Here is an 18,097-nt window from a genome sequence, read left to right as displayed (position 1 = left end):
TAAGAGATTATATAAACTAGAGATAAAGTCTGCCTTTTCTGCACTTCTCCGCCAGTATACCAAACTACTTAAAAGCACCCTGCATTTACAGTTTTTACGCACATCTTCAATAATCAAAAGAAAAATTAAAATACAAATCTTACAGACAAATGAAACTGTCTATTGTGTTTATAGGTTAGATAGGTAGAACCTAAAGGAATACAGATGCGCGTGCACACACACACACACACACACACACACACACACACACGCACACACATGCGTGTGCGCACACGCACACACAGGAAGAAAGAAGGGGGCAGGCAGAAATGTCATAACAATGATTGTATGTACAGCACTTATAACATGCCAGGACTCATTACGGCTTTGCGTGTCATTTAACACTTAGCTGCCAGCAGCACCCTGTCGCAGATGAGGAAGCAGCAATGTGGAGGCAGTCTGTGAACCTTGTATTGCTGGACAGTGTCCACACAAGACTGGACAACCCAGGCTCTTTTCCAGTCCATTTTACTCCTTTGCCAAGAACCACAAATGCTCTCTGTTCCTGTCAACATCCTGCCTGGACACCCAGAGAAAATCCTATCCATTTTAGGAGGCAGGCCAGGGTCTCACGTAGTCCAGGCTGGCCCTCCTTAAACTCGCTGTGTAGTCAGGATGACTTTGAACTTCACTCTGCTGCCTCTGCCTCTTGAGTGCTGGGAACCAGCACACCCAGCCTATGCCGTGCTGGAGACTGGATCCAGGACTTTGGATGTGTTAGCCAAGCAGTCCACCAACTGAACTGCCTTCCCAGCCCCTCCTCCGTGGATATTTATCAGAAGAGTCTCATGTAGCCCACAGTGGCCTTAGGGTGCCCTAAAGTCCAAGCCCACAGGGTTGCAGGCGTGGAACCACCTCACCAACCCTGTCCAACTTCTTCAACAGATCTAAAGCAAAGTCCTCCCAGCTGTGGGCTTTCCTGAAGCTGCTCCCCATTCCTCCGACTCCGCTTTTTTTTTGTTTTTTGTTTTTCGAGACAGGGTTTCTCTGTGTAGCCTTGGCTGTCCTGGACTCACTTTGTAGACCAGGCTGGCCTTGAACTCACAGCGATCCGCCTGCCTCTGCCTCCCAAGTGCTGGGATTAAAGGCGTGTGCCACCACGCCCGGCTCCCGACTCCGCTTTTCTCACAGTGTTTTTCTTCCCACTCACAGGCTCCCACACACAGCTACAATCCCACGGTTCCCTCCGCTCTCTGCCAGTTTGCTCTGTAAGAAGTACCTTCTGGGTCTCTGCATCCCACTTATCCAGGCCCCTCCTCAGATCTGGTCTTATAGAGTCTTTGCTAAAACTTGGCACACTCAGGATGGTGTGACCTTTGACCCTCTTCCCTGTACTGTGACAGCTACTTAAAATCCCACCCAAAGCACGCACAGCCTTTCTTTGCTGCCATCTACAGACCCATTTCTTCAACCTACTCTGATGAACTTAGTTCCAGGAGGAACTGAGTCCTTAAGTTTAGAGTCTAGTACGGTTCCCCTGAACCGTCGCACGTCTGTACTCCCCATCAGTGGTCAGGTGCAGTGATTTCAGAAGGTCTGACACACACTTAACACAAACAACCTAATATCTTAAAAGCCTAAAGGGACAACTGAACTCAGAAGCTTCTCTCCCTAGGACTGTGTACAAGCAGCTGCTTGGAGCATGAGCAATGGGAGGCTCTCTGAAGAGGGGACGAGAGCAAGGCTAGAAGGTCCCCCTGTGACAGCTTTCCTTCTACAAACAGGTAGATGAGCTGAAGTGATTTACGGGAACCTGTGAGGTAGGTTGAGGTAAGGTGTTTGTAGCTATGCCCAGTGACCCAAGTTCCAGTCCCAGAATCCATATAGTAGAAGATACAGGTTGTCATCCGACTTACACACACACACACACACACACACACACACACACACACACACACACACACACACACACATGAATATACATTTCTAGTGAGGAGAGCGTGATGATGTACCTTCTATACTTCTTATCCATTCACCTGAATTGTGATAGGTATCTGTCACTGTTGTGTCATGGCGTGAAGTCACATACAGTACAACAACCCTACTGAGTCTCCTGGGTGCTCAGGGGCAGTGAACTTGCTTGGCCCCAGGTCCCATCTCTAACACTGCAGGGGAAACCCAAAATCTCCTAAATCACAACATTGCATTTCACTGCCTAGCAGAAAGGTCATTTATCACAGCAGTGTGTAACGGGGCCTCATGTAGTCTGGCACAAACAGAAGCTGTCCCTGGTCATCACAGCAGGCTTAGGTGCAGCGGGCACTTGTCCCAATACTGGGGAGAACTGAGGGGCAAGCATCACTACCTCACTGCAGTGACTCCTCCTGCTGCTCCAGGCAGCCTAAAACAGCAGTGGTGGAATGGTGGAGAGGAGAGTAAAGGCATGTGGGACCAGAGGGACAAGTCCCTGCGTCTGTCTCTAGAGTGGGTGACATGGAAGACCAGCCGTCCTTTAACACTGCCCCTCAGCAGCCCTATTTAAGCAGACCAAAGCTGGGCTTGGTGCTGCATGTCTGCAACCTCAGAATTGGGCAAGTCCAAAAATCAAGGACATCTTGGACTACATGAAAGTCCCAGCCTAGCTTATTTTGACTAACTCTAACGTTTACAGCCCTGTTCACATGATGTAAGTGTTTATTTAACAACTACCTTATTACAACCAACCAAAGTTTGAACCAAAGAAAATCGGAAGCTGCCAGTCCTTTCTACCAAAGTTTTGTGCTGCACAGGTCTGAGCACATGACCTTGAACGGGTTCCCAGAGGCCTCAATTAATTATTTAGTCTGCCTGTGTGTCATCTAAACCAGACATTTAAATTCTCAAAACTGGTGCTGCCATAAAAAGAAAAGAAATGGACTGGACAATTTTAAAGAATTTAAAAATAACTAACATAATCTAAATCTTTACAAAAATACAGAATGTGTTCTTTGAAACATTTCTTAATGTCTATATTTGTCTCTCTGACAGTATAATCCTTATAAAGTATATCTAGTTCATGATTTTTTAAGGTGACTGCCATACCAAAATGTGCAGTCTTTATGTGTATGGGCGCTTTGTCTGCGCAACTCCTGTGTGCCTAGTGCCCATGGAGGCAGGAGGAGAGCTTCGGATCCCCCGGAGAGTGTGAGCCACCGCATGGGTGCTAGAACTGGCACACAGGGAACCCAGGTCCTTTGGAGGAGTAGCTCTCAGCCACTGAGGCATCTCTCTAGCCCCACAAAGTGCAGCCTTATGACAGTGCTCCAACCGGGCCTCGGCTGTTGCTCACTTGTGTACAACCCTCAGGGAGAGGACAGGCCAGTGACATATCAGGGCCTTCTTTCAAAACAGAGAGAGTATGAAGTTGGTTTACAACTAGGTCGCTTTAATAGCAGCAAGTTGGTCTCAAAGTGATTTTCTATTTCCTACCTTCCTTCCTCCCTTCTTTCTTCCTCCCTTCTTTTTTCTTTCCTTTTCTTTGTGTGTGTGTGTGTGTGTGTGTGTGTGTGTGTGTGTGTGTGTGTGTATGGGGGTGTTACACAGGCCTTAGTACAAGTGTGGAGTTCAGAAGAGAACTTCTGAGAGCCCTGGGGACTGAACTCAGGTCACCAACTTGGTGGCAAGTACTTTCATGCTCGGAGCCACTTCACCATCCCTCAGTTTGATTTGTTTTCTCCCGAGACAGGGTTTCTCTGTGTAGCCTCTTGGTTGTCCTGGAACTCACTTTGTAGACCAGTGTGGCCTCGAACTCACAGAGATCTGCCTGTTTCTGCCTCTCAACATGTTGGGATTACAGGTGTGTACCACTGCTCCCAGCCTCAGTTTGATTCTTAATTCAGGATTGTAATCAAGTACCAATAAGCTCATTTAAAAGCTGCATCTATTCTGCAATTAAAAAAATTAAGATTTTGTTTGTGCATGTCTGCATGTGCACTTGTGGGGGGGCATTAGATCCACTCGAGATAGAGTTATAGGCGTTTGTGAGCCACCTGGTGTAGGTGCTGGGATTCAAAGTCCACTCCTATAATAAAGCAGTATGTGGTCTGTCTTGGTCAGAGTTCCATTGCTGTGAAGAGACACCATGAGCACAGCAGTTCTTATAACGCAGAACATTTAACTGGGGCTGCCTTACAGTTTCAGAAGTTTTGTCCTTTGTCATCATGGTGGGAAGCGTAGCAGCATGCAGGCAGACAATGGTGCTGGAGGAGCTGAGAGCTCTACATCTGGATCCTTGGCAGGCAGCAGGAAGAGACACTGGACCGGCCTTGGCATTTGAAACCTCAAAGCCCACCCCTCATGACACACTTCCTCTTCCAAAAAGGCCACACTTCCCAATAGTGCCACTCCCTGTGAGCCTGGGGGATGGGGGTGGGAGGGCAGGGGGTGGGAGGGGAGAGATACTATATTCATTCAAACTACCACATGCTTTTAAGCACAAGCCATCTTCCTATTCCCCACAAATGGTTTTAAAGCATGCTCAGAATGGAGGAAATATCTATGCTAATTTTCTGTCACTTTTTTTTTTTGGCGGGAGTGGGGGTCAATACTGGAGATTGAATCCAGGACCCTACACAACACAAACTAAGAAATTGCTTTGCCACTGAGCCAAATCCCTATTGCTTGTGTTTCAGACAGTCTCACTCTGTAGGCCAGACTGGCCTCCACGTCATGATTCTGCCTCAGCTTCGTGAGTGCTGAGAGGACAGGTTTGAGCTACGGCACTAGCTAGTATAACATATTTGCCTGCTTCTTTCCATGCTTTGTCCTGCCAGCCAAACTGACAAAGCTGCTACACGTCAGCTGAGAGCAGAGGCATGACGTACCTGTAATCCCAGCCATTGGGTGGTCGACGTAGAACTGTGAGTTCAAGGTCAACCTGGGCTAGTCAGCAAAGGCCATCTTGGACTATACTGTGAAATCTTGTCCCAAAAGACCACCAGTGGCCAGATCTGGTACAAAAGACTGTAATCCACGCTCTTCAGAAGGTCTACAATTCCACAGCTAAAATGTGAGCCTTCTTCTGCCTTCAAAATTCAAATCACTTCCGAGTGGGTCTGAACAAAGAAAGCCTTCCAAGCAGAATTTAATAGTAGCCCAAAGAGAAAAGGTTTGAGGGTTAAATGTGCATGCTCCATGCAGCTATGCTTGCAGGGCCCCTACACGCTAGTCTTCCTTAAATCACCTGTGTGATCTACTGCTCCCCACCCCTGCAAACAAACTCTTCCCAAATACTTAAGAGAGTGAGTTTGATATATACAGAAATGCAACTCTTCTAAAACTCTGAAAACTCACCTGCTGTGGGGCCGGAAAGATAGCTCAGCAGTAAGAGCACTGGCTGCTCTTCCAAGGGACCTGGGTTCAAATCCCAGCACCTACATGGCAGTACCCAACTGTCTGTAATTCCAGTTCCATGGGATCTGACACCCTCACACAGACATACATGGAGGCAGAACGTAACATCAATGTAAATAAAATTTAAAACTACAAATAAAAAATATACTCTAGCCCCCTTAAAAAAAAAAACTCACCTGCTGTTTCAACAGGTTTCCTAGTTACAGAAGAAATGTCTATTTATAATCTTGATCTCTGCTATTTCCCAGATTGTAAAAGTTGTTTATTTATTAATTTGTATATTATCTGTGTTTTGCCCACATGAATGTCTATATGCCATGTATGTAGTGCCCAGAGCGGGTGTGGGAGCCCGCTGCAGACACAGGTTGTTATGGACCACGTGTGTACTGGGAACTGATGCCAGATCCTCGTCAAAAGCCACAAGAATTCTTAAACTGCTGAGCCATCTCTCCAGTCTCCTAGGTTTGTTTGTTTGTTTAACATTTATTTATTTTTTGTGTGTAAAAGTCAGAGAACAACTTCCAGGAGGTGGCCCGCCATGTGGGTCCTTGGAACCCAACTGAGGTCACTCAGCTGTGTCAGCAGGCCGACCCCCTCACTGGTCTCACTTCCTAGGTTACAGCCTTTATGCCGCCATCATTTCTATTAGTAACTGGTTTAATAGACACATACACTTAACCACAGAAGCTCCAAGGAGGACAAGGTCTGCCTTGTCACACACAAAAAAGCTAAACTTCTCACGCCAGGCACAAGGCCAATGCCAAACAAGTCCTTTCCTCATTCACCACTACAATTGGTACTCATGTTTTATAAGTGAAAAACAAAAAAACCAAAAACAAGTGACATGCCCAGGCATGATCGCACCCACCTGAACCCCAACAGCAATGAGGCTGAGACAGGAACATTCCAGTGTGGGGCCAGCCTGCGTTACACACTGAGATCCCACTTAACAACAACAACAAAAAGTGACCTCTTTGAGAGCGTAAAGCCAGGGTCGTTGCTAGGATGTTGTTAACTTGAGATTTCTACTATGGTCTAAATGAGCCTGTATTTCATTTTCTAGAAACTAACAAGTTTCTAGAAATTATTCTGAAGTGTGCAAGTCCTTGTCAAAAAGGAACATGCTTTGGTCATTGCTTGTGTTAGCCTCCATAGTTACAGGATCACAGGACTTAGTGACTTTAGGTTTATCTTCATTATTGGTCAGTGAGGTTAATTTTAATATTGTAAGCAAGCTATATGATGAATAAATCATGTTTCTGTCTTTCGACAAGGCAGGGGTTTATGGAGTAACTACAAATCCACAAGCTATGCCCACTTCGTCAGCTTCGAGGCACCAAGGAGCTTTCATTTGCAACATCAGTTATTTTATCCCATTCCAGTCTTTTTAAAATTTCTACTTAGTTTTATTTCATATGCATTGGTTTTGCCTGCAAGTATGTCTGTGTGAGGGTGCCGGATCCTCTGGAATTGGAGACACAGACAGTTATGAGCTGCCATGTGGGTGCTGGGTTTTGAACCCTGGTCCTCTGCAAGAACAGCCAGTGCTCTTAACCACTAAGCCATCTCTCCAGCCCTCCATTCCAATCTTAGTTGCTAATGTTACTAACTCTCAGACTATACATTTCATGCCACACAAGATTATATAGATCCAAGAACTACTAAGAAAAGGCTATGACCATCGCAGGTTTCAAAGAGGCCCCGTTACAGGGGGGGACAGAGAGCTGACATCTAGTGTCACTACAGATGGTGCCAAGGAATCATCAGAGAGTATTCAGGGCACGAGGCTGCCTAGGTGCAGAGCTGGCTAGAGGTACAGTGGCTCTAGAGAACTATATAGTTCTAGTGGGCAAGTCAGGCAGGGTGATGTGCTGAGCTGCGGCCTCAGGAACAGCATCAGAGTCCACCCAGTGACAGCCATGCTGTGACCCAGTGACAGGACCACGGGGCCAGGTCCTCCTGCTCCTGAGGCAGGGATTACCATGTAGCCTGGCTGGCTTCAACCTGGCAACTCTCCTTCACCCTCCTAAGTGCTGGGCTTAGGAGTCACCATGCCCAGCACTGGCTCCTCTCATGACTCAGATGAGGAACCTGTGCCGTTCTTTGGTCTAGTGTGTTTGCTCCACTGGGTCTGGTTTCTCTGATATGGTTTTGATATGCCCATGTGCTCTGATTTGATGGGTTCACAGATGGCGCTTTTTATTTGTGTAAGTCCGTGCCTTGTGGTCTGTGTTGCACAGATGGGGGTGCTCTTTGTGATAGGCTCTAAAGTCAACATCTCGTGGCTACCTGCCCACCCAGGTAGGTGACCCTGCCTTAGCAAGTGCTCTGAAAAATGGAGCAAAGTGTTAACATATACAATAGTCTCTCCAGGCAAGGCTCAGCCTCAAGGCTACTTTTCCATACCAAAGTGCAGTGACTCTGAGCAGGGCACCACTACTCTCCTACGGAGCACACTTTCTCCACAGTCAGGTCTTTCCTCACTCACCACTGTTGATTCCTCCTCAGCAAAACTGTGTTCAGGACACTCATACCAAAAAACAGGCCTTCAACGACAGAATCACGGTATGGAGGGTTTATTTTGTTTTTGTTTTTTGAGTCAGGGTCTCTCTGTAGCCCAGGCTAGCCTGAAATGCAGAGATCCACCTGCCTCTGCTTCCCGGAGCGCTGGAATGAAAGGCCTGTGCGACCACGGCCCAGCGGAGGGTTTTATTTTAAGGATTTATCTTATGTGTGCCTTGCCTGCATGTTACTTGTGTATGATGTGCACCATATATACATTGCCTAGTGCCTGAAGGGGTCAAAAGAAGGTGCTAGGTCCGTGGAACTGGAGTTGTGGGTGCTTGTGAGGCACCAGGTGGGGGTCAGGAACTGAACCTAGATCCTCGGCCAGAGTAGCAAGTGCGCTTGGCCGCTGGGCCAACTCTTCAGCCCCAAGTTATTAAGCTTTATCATGCACAGCATGACGTGTTTCCTACCTATGACTAAACTCAAATAACCTTTAACCTGAGCTAGATTCTTGGAAGCCATGGTCAAAGGAGAGAACAGGCTCCTTCAAGCTGTCCTCTGACCTCCACACATTTGCCATAGCACGGTGCCCCTCCCCGCAATAAAAAAGGTAATAAAAATGTTTGACATTCAGTCATCACATGTGTTGTATTGTTATTGGAGGGTGGCTCATACGACTAAGGAAGCCATGGGAAAAGTCAACCCTCAGGAAATTCAAGAAACTTACTGAGGGCCCAACAGGACGGCTCGCTGGGTAAGGGTCAGCAAATCCAACAGAGTTCTATGCCCGGGATTCATAAGGAAGGAGACAGGGTTGTCCTCTGACGTCAGCAAACGCGCACACAAATGAATACGTGTAATGAAATCAGTTTAAGAAGAAAAGCATTGAGGTATGGGGAACTTAGAAAGTTCCAAGGTTCACCAGGTTCGTCCCGCCAGTTCATATACCTAGTAAGCGAATGGGAGAGGAGCCTCTCCAGGAGAGCTGCCTCAAGCGCGGGACGGGTGGTCTGTGGTCCGTGCCCTGTCGGGGACGGTGTGTGCCTACCCGCAGCCCACGCCTCTCAGCAGGCCGCCACGTTCCGCTATGCTGAGCCTCAACTGGGACACACAGGGTCCCACGGTCAGGCCGTCAGTGTTTGCCATCGCTGCGGAGCCCCTGCCCCGTTAGCTGGCTGCCCAGAGATTGCCCCCATCACCCGCCTTCCTCAGGCCTGGGGGAGGTCACAGCACCCCACCACCTCCTGGGGACAGCGCATGCTCCCTCTCCGGGGGGCGGGCCGCTCGGCTCACCTCGGCCGGGCGGGCCTGCGCGTGCGCGGCGCCCGCGGAGCTCGGCGAACAGGTCGTGAGACACAGGAGGCGGCAGGGCACCGGATCCAGCGGCGGCCCCGCGCCAACACCGCCGCCCAGGCCTCACGTCCGACACGGACTGCGCGCGCCGCCGCCGGCCGAGGGAGGTCCCCGGCGCCCCAGCCAATCAGCGCCTCGCTCCGGGAGGCCACGCCCACCGCGCCCCGGCACGTCAAGTCCAGTGGGCGGGACGGGGCGCGCCGGCTGCTGGCTTCTGATTGGCTGGGGCGGGCGGAGGCGGAGGAAGCCGGGTGCTCGCTCTCGGGGGCGACCTGCGGCCAGAAGCCGGCAGGACGGGAAGGGGCGACGGGTCTCCGTGAGTGATGCGCGGGGCGAGCGCCGCGGGAGGGGCGGAGGCCGGGGGCTGCACGCGATGGGACGCGGGGCCCGGCGCGCAGGAGCGGGGCCGGAGCTCCATCTCGGCGGAGGGAACGAACGGCGCCGAGAAGGACGAGGGACGCGGGCCCGGGCGGGTGTCCACGTCGGGGATCCCGGGAACAGCGGGCGTGGAGGGAGGGGGGGAGCGATCGGACGGGTCGCGCACTCGGGGTCAAGGTCACGAGAAGGGTGGGAGGGGAGGGGAGGGCGCAGTGCTCGGGCACCTCGGCCTGGCCGGCCCCGTGCGCCACCCCGGGTTTGCGCCGCGGACCTTAGGTGACCCGGTGTCGCTGGATGGAGGGAGGAAGGCTGTGGCGGAATGCGAACGCCCCTGACGAGGGAACGTGGCTTGGAGATCGCGACAGCACAGCTCGAGTTCAGACTTGCCAGCAGCCCGGGTGATTGTGCCTCGGGTGGAAAGCAGCCCCCTTGTCTTAGAGGGTGTGTGGTCCCCACCCAGGAAATTTGCTTCCGGAAGTACCGAGGCGCGGCATTCTGGCTGCAAAGGCGGACAGGCTCAAGTGTGCACCGGTATTACTGGAAAGGGCTTCTTAAAATACAAACCCTTCTGTCCTGCTCCTGCCCGTTTGAGTACGAATCTCCAGGCTGGCGCCTTAGCAGCCGTTTTTTCCACAAGCTGACTGGTAACTGATGCCAGAAATCAGAAATTGAGACCATTGTTTTAGATAGTAGTTCTTGGGACCAAAGGGACATATGAGAAGGGTCTTCGGCTTGGCCGTTATTTTACCTCTTCTAGCTTTTGGAAAAGGCTGTCAGTGGGTCATACCTGACCATACAGAATAATGTGTGCTCAGCAAGCTAAGTTTAAGTATCTGGCTGCTGATGACTTTAAAAAAATATATGTTCTACTTTCTGACAGATATAGGTCAGTCGTTGGGTGAGTGAGATGATAAAAGAAAGTCTGGTGGGGATAATTTAAATAACCGAAGAAAGCGGAGCCCATTTAACTTTAGGCGTGACTTGTACACAGTTTTCACAGTTCAAGGACAGTATTCGTTCTGTTAGGAATGAATTTTTATATTTTCAGCACAGATTTGCACCTGTGACATAAGCGTGTTCATTTAATAGTAAATATCATCAACCAAGAAAACCCGGATTGTATATAAGGAAAGCCAGATTCTAGTCCTAGCCTTCCATAGGTATAGTCCTCGTGTGGAAGGATTCATATGGCCCTTCAAACCCGTTTTTCCACCTGTAAAATAAGGGTATTGGCCAAGTGGTGGTGGCTCACTTCTTTAATCCCAGCACTCAGGAGGTAGAGGCAGGTGGTTCTGAGTTGGAAGGCAGCCTGGTCTACAGAGTGAGTTCCAGGACAGCCATGGCTATCTGGACACATGCTGTCTCAAAGTGTTCCTCAAAATTTTTCTGCCCCTGCTTCCCCCTTCTCTCCTCCTCCTCCCCCTCCTCCTCCTCCTCTTCTTCCTCTTCTTCTTCCTCTTCTTCTTCTCCTTCTTCTTCTCTCTCTTCTTTCTCTCTCTCTCTCTCTCTCTCTCTCTCTCTCTCTCTCTCTCTCTCTTCCTCTCTCCCCTCCGCCCTGCTCTCTCTGTCTTGCTGTGTGTACTAATGCATTGTAGCAAATGCCTCTGTTGGCTGGGTCATGTAATTATAGTTCCATCAGCGAGGCTTTCTTTGAGCCTCAGACTCATCCCCAGCTTCCTGCCAGACATCTGCTGGGTCATGCCTAGTGGACGGCTTTTGTAGGTTTGGTTTCATTATTTCTGTTGTCTTGAGACAGCGTGTTGCTGTGTAGCCTGGGCTAGCCTTAAACACACGATCCACCTCCCTCTGAGTGCTGAGATTACAGGCATGCATCACCACTCTGGCTGTCATTAGTCCCCCAAACAAAAATGACCACATGGTGTGCCAGGCCCGTTCTTAACTGCAGGGCAACATGCTGAAAGTGAGGTCAAGTGCCCTGCCCACACTAGCTTGTGAGGGTGTCACAGGTGATGAGAGGGTGTGCAGCGTCTGTTCTTCTACGTACAGTAAAGAGGCCGTTGTCTCTCCCTCGTGAAAGGAGAAGAAAGAGCATTTTGCTCCATGAACCCACAGGACAATAGAAGCCAACTGTGATTTGTTTCTCTATTTATCTATCGTTTACTTGTTTGTGGACAGTGTTAGGGATCTAACTCACGCCTCGTGGGTGCTGGGCCAAGTAGCTCTGACTGTCCTGGAACTCACAGAGATCCACCTGCCTCTGCCTCTTGAGCGCTGGGACTAAAGGGGTGCGCCACCCCACCCAGCCACAAAGGGATGTTTTAAAAGTAGATTGTAGTCTGATAACTTTGTCACTTGTAGCTTCTAGGAATCAAGAACTACTCAGGATATATACTCTTTCTCATAGCTGCAGTAGAAGAATAATAAGAGGAAATTGACACTTAGGTGTATACAGCTTAATGTTTTCATACTGCCTGACTAAACTCTTCCTATGCACAGGGCCTGGGGAAATTGCAAACAGGATAGGTATAGCACCTTGCCTTCAAGGAATCAAACAGGTGTTTGTGTTATCACAAAGTGCCGGGTTCTGTAGGAATGTGTAGCCAAAGTTCTTACCAACAACCAAAGACAACTCTTCAGAGGAGGCAGTTCACGCTCAAACCTGCAAAACCAAGAGTTAGCTGGGAAGAACTGGGGGGGAGACTAAGGGGACGCTGTCATGGCAGAGCGCTGCGCTCTGCGAATGCTTGGAAGAACACAGAACAGAAAAGCCAGGTGCTGGCGAGAGTTCAAGGGAGCTGGAAGGAGGCTCTGTGATAAACAGCCCTATGACTGAGACCCTTACAGGCAGGTCTGACAGGAGGCGGGAAGTGCCTGAGCGCACGGAGCTCTCTCTCCCTCTGTAGAGCCCACTATGCCGCGCTCAGAGCTTAGGAAACCTCTAACCTCTTGTAGCTAATTTGTTTTCCTGTGGCTCAGTATGGATTATGTAATGGCCAATTAAGTACATTCTGATCATTCCTTTTTAAAAAAATATCTGGTTTTTGAGCCATCAGTTATTTCAGTGTTTGTCTTTAGATTTCTGTGCATTTGGTTTTTTCTTGCAGTCAGATACCCTCTGTAGCCTATTTAGAGATTTTTGTTTCTTTATTTGAGCTGGGGTCTCTTTGTAGTCCAGGCTTGCCCTGAACTCCCGTCGGATTCTGAGGGCTGGTGTTATAGCTGTGTGCCACCACGCCCAGTCAGTGCTTGTTTTATTTTTGCAAATGTAGCCAGCACCCTGAGCCTCAAGCTTACTGAGCCTTGTATATACAAAAGCTTAGTGCTGTTTACTGTGCTAGGAAATAACGGAGTGCAAAAAAGAAAAGACTTGGTTCTAACCTGAATGTTCTAGCCAGCTAGTTTTCTTCCGTGTTGGATGACGGCGTTGACCGTAGGGCTTGGAGAGATGAACTCACTTCTCAAGCTGAATACCCCCTTTAGCGTTGCGTCTTCCCTGAGGGCTGCCACTCAACCCCTTTGATAGCAATCTGTTGCCTCAGACTTTTTCCACTGAGGATATGTGCTGCACAGGAGGAGTCCAGGGCTGCATGTGGTGATGAGTGCACAGCAGCCACTGCCAAAAGCTGCAGTTGAACATGGACACTTATCTATAAGGAACTATTGCTAGCAGCATTAGTTAAAATTATTTTTTGTCTCCAAAGGAAGTAAATAATAAACTAGGTAGAACTTTGGGTATAACTACTATCTTTTCCCAAGGGGCAATAACCACAAGTTAATGTAACAGACTGGAAACTATTCAAAGATTAAAAACTAAAGCCAGGTAGCATGTTGAAGCTAGCAAGTCAGCAGTTAGGAGCATTAAAGAACATTCCTGAAAGCACTTATGGGGTATTGTGGCTCAGTGGTTTTAATATTTGTGTGTGTGTGTGGGGGGGTTGTTTTGTTTTGTTTCGTTTTTCCAGACAGGGTTTCTCTGTGTAACATCCCTGGATGTCCTGGGATCGCTCTGTAGACCAGGCTGGTGTAGAACTCACAGCGATCCGCCTGCCTCTGCCTCCCGAGTGCTGGGATTAAAGATGTGCGCCACCATGCCCGGCTGTCAGTGGCTCAGTGGTAAAGAGCATCTGTTGCCCTTGCAGAGGGTCTGAGTTCAGTTCCCAGCTCCCATGTTGAGTGGCTCACGTCCAGCCACAGGGATCCAGTGCCTCTGGCCTCCTTGGGCCCCAGCAAACAGGACACAGACACATACCTACACATTCTTTTAGAAGAATATTGCTGTTTTTTACAATATGTTAAAGAAAAAAATTGTTATTTTGGGGAAAAGGCAAAATGATAGAAGAATAACTGTATACAATTCTGCTTAATTGTGAAAAATTAATTCTAAAATTGTTTTTCCAAGTTCACAGACACCATGCATGGACAGTGGCACACTGGGTCATTTCAGTGCTGAATAATAGTCTAGGTGCTGTTGATTCCAAATCCTCAGAAAAATCTCTTCTCTTTCAGGAAGACTCTTCAAGAAATCACAATGTCAACCAATACAGACCTTTCTCTTTCTTCATATGATGAGGGTCAGGGGTCTAAGTTTGTTCGGAAAGCTAAAGAGACACCATTTGTCCCCATTGGTAAGTTGGCTGACGCTCTGATAATCTGCACTGCGTGCTCGAGGCAGTGGCAGCATGGTAAATTTGTATACTGCGTAGATCCTAAAATAATAACCAACACCATATAAATCTCATCACAAAAGTCCTGCGTGTGTTCAGATTCTTGGCTATTACTTCAGTGACTCTTGGTGTGTGTCAATTCCGAGGGCCACGGTCTGACCCAGAGATTTTCCAAGGCTCAAGACAAAAACCACTATATTCATGTTAAGGTTTTAGCACTGAAAGGCTAGAGGTACAAGTCAGCAAAGACCTCTGAGGGGAAGTCGGGAGACACCCCACATAAGCTTACAAGCATCTCCTACAGAACACTGCGCTCTCCCAGCAGTGATGTGTGGCAGCATGGGCAGGGGAGGGCTGCCACACTCTGCCATGTAGGTTGCGTTGAGGTCAGGCACAGAGCCCCACAGTGTCCATGGAGGCCTTAGCACTCAGGAAGCAGCAATGTGATTGCCAAGGGAAATTCCAGAATCAGTAAATTGGAATAATTTATTCATTTAAAGGAGATACAAATTATATTTAGTATTAAAACACTAGAAACATTCCCTTTAAAGTTGGGAGTGGCCCGGGGCTCCGTGCTGGGCTCCGTGCGCACCTGCCATTCTTACCTGGGGATCCTGACCCTTTGCCGCGGGCGGTAAAGGAGCTACACACACACTTCAGGGGAAACCGTGCTGGTCTGTGGGTGATGTGACTATCTGCACAAGGAAGACAGGAAAATCAAATGAGAGACAGCTTAGACCAGTGAGAGAAAAGATCATTGTCCATGTTACGTGGCTGCTGCTATAATAAAATCCATCGCCAAGAGCGTCAAAAGGAAGAAGGGAGAGGTCATTTGCTGTACACTTCAGGTGGCCGTCCATCACTGAGGGAGTCGGGCCAGGAACCTGAAGCGGAGCCTGCAGAGGCACACTGCTTGCCGGGTCACTCCGCGCCTCACGTGCAGCCGGCCTCTTACCCGCCCACCATGCACTGGGCCTTCCCACTGTCAGTCTAGACCATGTCCCACTGGTGCGTGCGTGCGTGTGTGTGTGTGTGTGTGTGTGTGTGTGTGTGTGTGTGTAGGGTCCCACACCTCAAGCCAGCCTGACCTGGGAAGTGCCTCGGTTCAGACTCTTTCACTTGACTCTAGAGCTGTGGTTCTCAGCCTGTGGGTCCCGACCCTTTCACAGGGTCACTGAAGACCATGGGGAAACACAGATATTACATAATGATTTGTAACAGTAGCAAAATTACAGTTATGAAGTAGCAATTAAAAATTATTTTATGGTTGGGGCCCACCAGAACACGAGGGATGTGTTAGAGGGTTGCAGCGTTAGGAAGGCTGGGAACCACTGATTGGAGTGTCAGTCACTGAAGCCAAGGAGGACAGTTACTCCTTCGCCTAGCTAGATTCCATTCTCTCAGCCCTCCTATAATTATCTGGTTTGGGTCTGACAAATTTTATTATTGTAGGGAGGAGTACTTTGTCTTTTGTCCTTCTCAGTGCTAACATAGTTATTTTCTGATTCATTTATTTCTGTTTTAACATCAAAGCCCAATTACAAATTTAGCCTCTTTAATGTATAATATATTGCCCATTTTATATGGATTGCTAAATTTCAGTTTTAGGTCATATAGTCTAGGTGTTAGCCTTTTTGAAATTCAGTTTTTTTTGTGTGTGTGTGGCCTAGTGCATGATTATATTTTGTCAAAAATTCCTAGATACTTGAGAAAATGTATGGTCTGTTTTAAAGTAAAAATATCATTTCTTTATTACAGTATATGCATGCATGCGTGCGTGTGCGTGCCTGTGCTGCAGTGCTCATGTCACGGTCAGAAGACAGCTTTCAGGAATTGGCTCTGTCCTTCTACCCTCTTGGGGCAGCTGTCTTGATTTTTCTGCATTGCATACTCTAGGCTAGGTGGCCTATGACTTCCTGTCTCTACCTCCCATCTGTTCATGGGAATTTGAGATACTCACCACATTTGGCTTTAGGAAAAAAAGAAAAAAGCAAAAAAAACTTGGGTTCCAGGGATTGACTTTGTCATCAGAGCAAGTGCCTTTACCTTCTGAGACATCTCACTGACCCCTGGCATCCTTAAAATCGGTCTTACTCCACAAGCCCACATTTTTCCAGAAGTAATCATTAGCTGTGCGTTGTAGCACCTGCTTATAGCCCAGCACTTGAAGGTAGGGGCAGGAGGATCAGGGTTTCAAGGTCATCACTGATCATACCAAATTTGAAGCCAGTGTGGGGTACGTGGGACCCTGCACACTCACGCACACGCATGTGCGCGCACACACACACACACACACACACACACACACACACACGGCATACGTGCACACAGTGCTTGGGAGGCAGAGGCAGGTACCGTTCAGCCAGAGCTACACGGTGGGATTGTGTATTTTTTTTTAAAAAAAGATCGTGGGTTAACTAATTAATGATCTGATAAAGTGTCCTTACAGAAATAGCAGAAGGTCCACCGGTCAGTGGTGAGACTGCCCTGGCCCTGTCCGTGCGTCTGACGCACTGTGGCTGTCTGTTCTGTAGGAATGGCAGGGTTCGCTGCGATCGTCGCGTATGGCTTGTACAAACTGAAGAGCAGGGGCAACACGAAGATGTCCATTCACCTGATCCACATGCGTGTGGCGGCCCAGGGCTTTGTGGTGGGAGCCATGACTCTTGGTAGGTTCCAACAGATGTGTTTCTCATTGGTTTGCTTTCTCTACAAAGCAAAGCAAGTCCTTTTTGCTGACCTTGAAGCAGTTTGAAAATGCCTTTTACTCATTTTTGTTTGTTTTTTGAGACAGGGTCTCTCTGTGTAGCCTTGGCTGTCCTGGACTCACTTTGTAGAACAGGCTAGCCTCGAACTCTCAGAGATCCCACTGCCTCTGCCTCCCAGAGTGCTGGGATTACAGGTGTGCGCCACCACCATGCCTGGCCGGTAACTCTTAAATTTCATTGCTCAAATTCTGAACATAGGTTGATAGTAGCAGTTTCCTGGGAAAGGTGGTTGTTGTGTTGAGTTGGGGAGGTAGACAGGGGTCTAAAATGTGCTGCTTTTACTGGCCTCGTGATTTATTGACCTTATCTGGTATTGTGTGGTGGGTGCTTTTAGAATTGCCAGTAAATACTGAGTGTTCACTGAAACAGTGTGGCAGTGTGAGCTGCACCCCCCACACACCCAGCCCTACCAAGCTTGGTGGCTGCAGATGTGACTGTCCTGTGGAGCGAGGTGTGCTTGCTGAGAGCTCAGGATGTTCTGTCCTGTGGAGTGTGGTGCGCATGTTCTAATGTTTCTCTTCTCTCCCTCAGGTATGGGCTATTCCATGTATAAAGAGTTCTGGGCCAAGCCTAAGCCTTAGAAGAAGCGCTGCTGCCGAGCCTGGGAAGTGCTGGTGTAGTTAGGCATCTCACATTGAGGTTCCATGTTTGTGTCTGTAATAAATAACGCGGGTTTAGACAACAACACAGTATTGGATATCGGCTTACTTTCTTGTCAGCCTGATTTGCCTGGTGACCAAATTGTTAGTGACTGCTTCACTAACTAGTTCACTCAGGGGAGTCAGGTTAACACAAAAGAAACCCTCTGTCTGAATGTAGTTGGTAACTGTTTTCCTAACACCCTTACAAAGAAAGTCACTGTAAGGAGGACAGCTACGGCACTGAGAGCGGCCGTGCTTTGGAAGTGTGGCAGAAGCGATCCTGTTGGCCTAGCATGTTATCTTGTCTGCCTGGGGTCTGGCTTCAGAACGTCAGGTTTTAAGGTTTCTCAGCTTCTGTAAATACTTCCTAAAGGATGCATGAAATACAAGTAACTTATAACGCCCCTGTAACTGAGTGGGAAGGTGGGAGAGTGCGTGCGTGCATGTGTGGGTG

The 18,097-nt window shown here is 48.6% G+C and overlaps 1 protein-coding gene across 1 annotated transcript; it reads left to right on the top strand.

Annotated features, from left to right (window-relative positions):
- Positions 1–9,461: 9,461 nt before the first annotated feature.
- Positions 9,462–17,877, top strand: Higd1a (HIG1 hypoxia inducible domain family member 1A). The gene is made up of 4 exons (XM_051140529.1): positions 9,462–9,547; positions 14,077–14,195; positions 16,769–16,903; positions 17,534–17,877. The coding sequence occupies exons 2-4, from the start codon at positions 14,099–14,101 to the stop codon at positions 17,581–17,583; spliced, it is 282 nt and encodes a 93-aa protein (XP_050996486.1). The 5' UTR covers positions 9,462–9,547; positions 14,077–14,098; the 3' UTR covers positions 17,584–17,877.
- The last annotated feature ends 220 nt before the right edge of the window (positions 17,878–18,097 follow it).

This window comes from Acomys russatus, chromosome 32 (genome assembly GCF_903995435.1).
Source record: "Acomys russatus chromosome 32, mAcoRus1.1, whole genome shotgun sequence".
NCBI lineage: Eukaryota > Metazoa > Chordata > Mammalia > Rodentia > Muridae > Acomys > Acomys russatus.
This window is presented reverse-complemented; position numbering and strand designations above follow the sequence as displayed.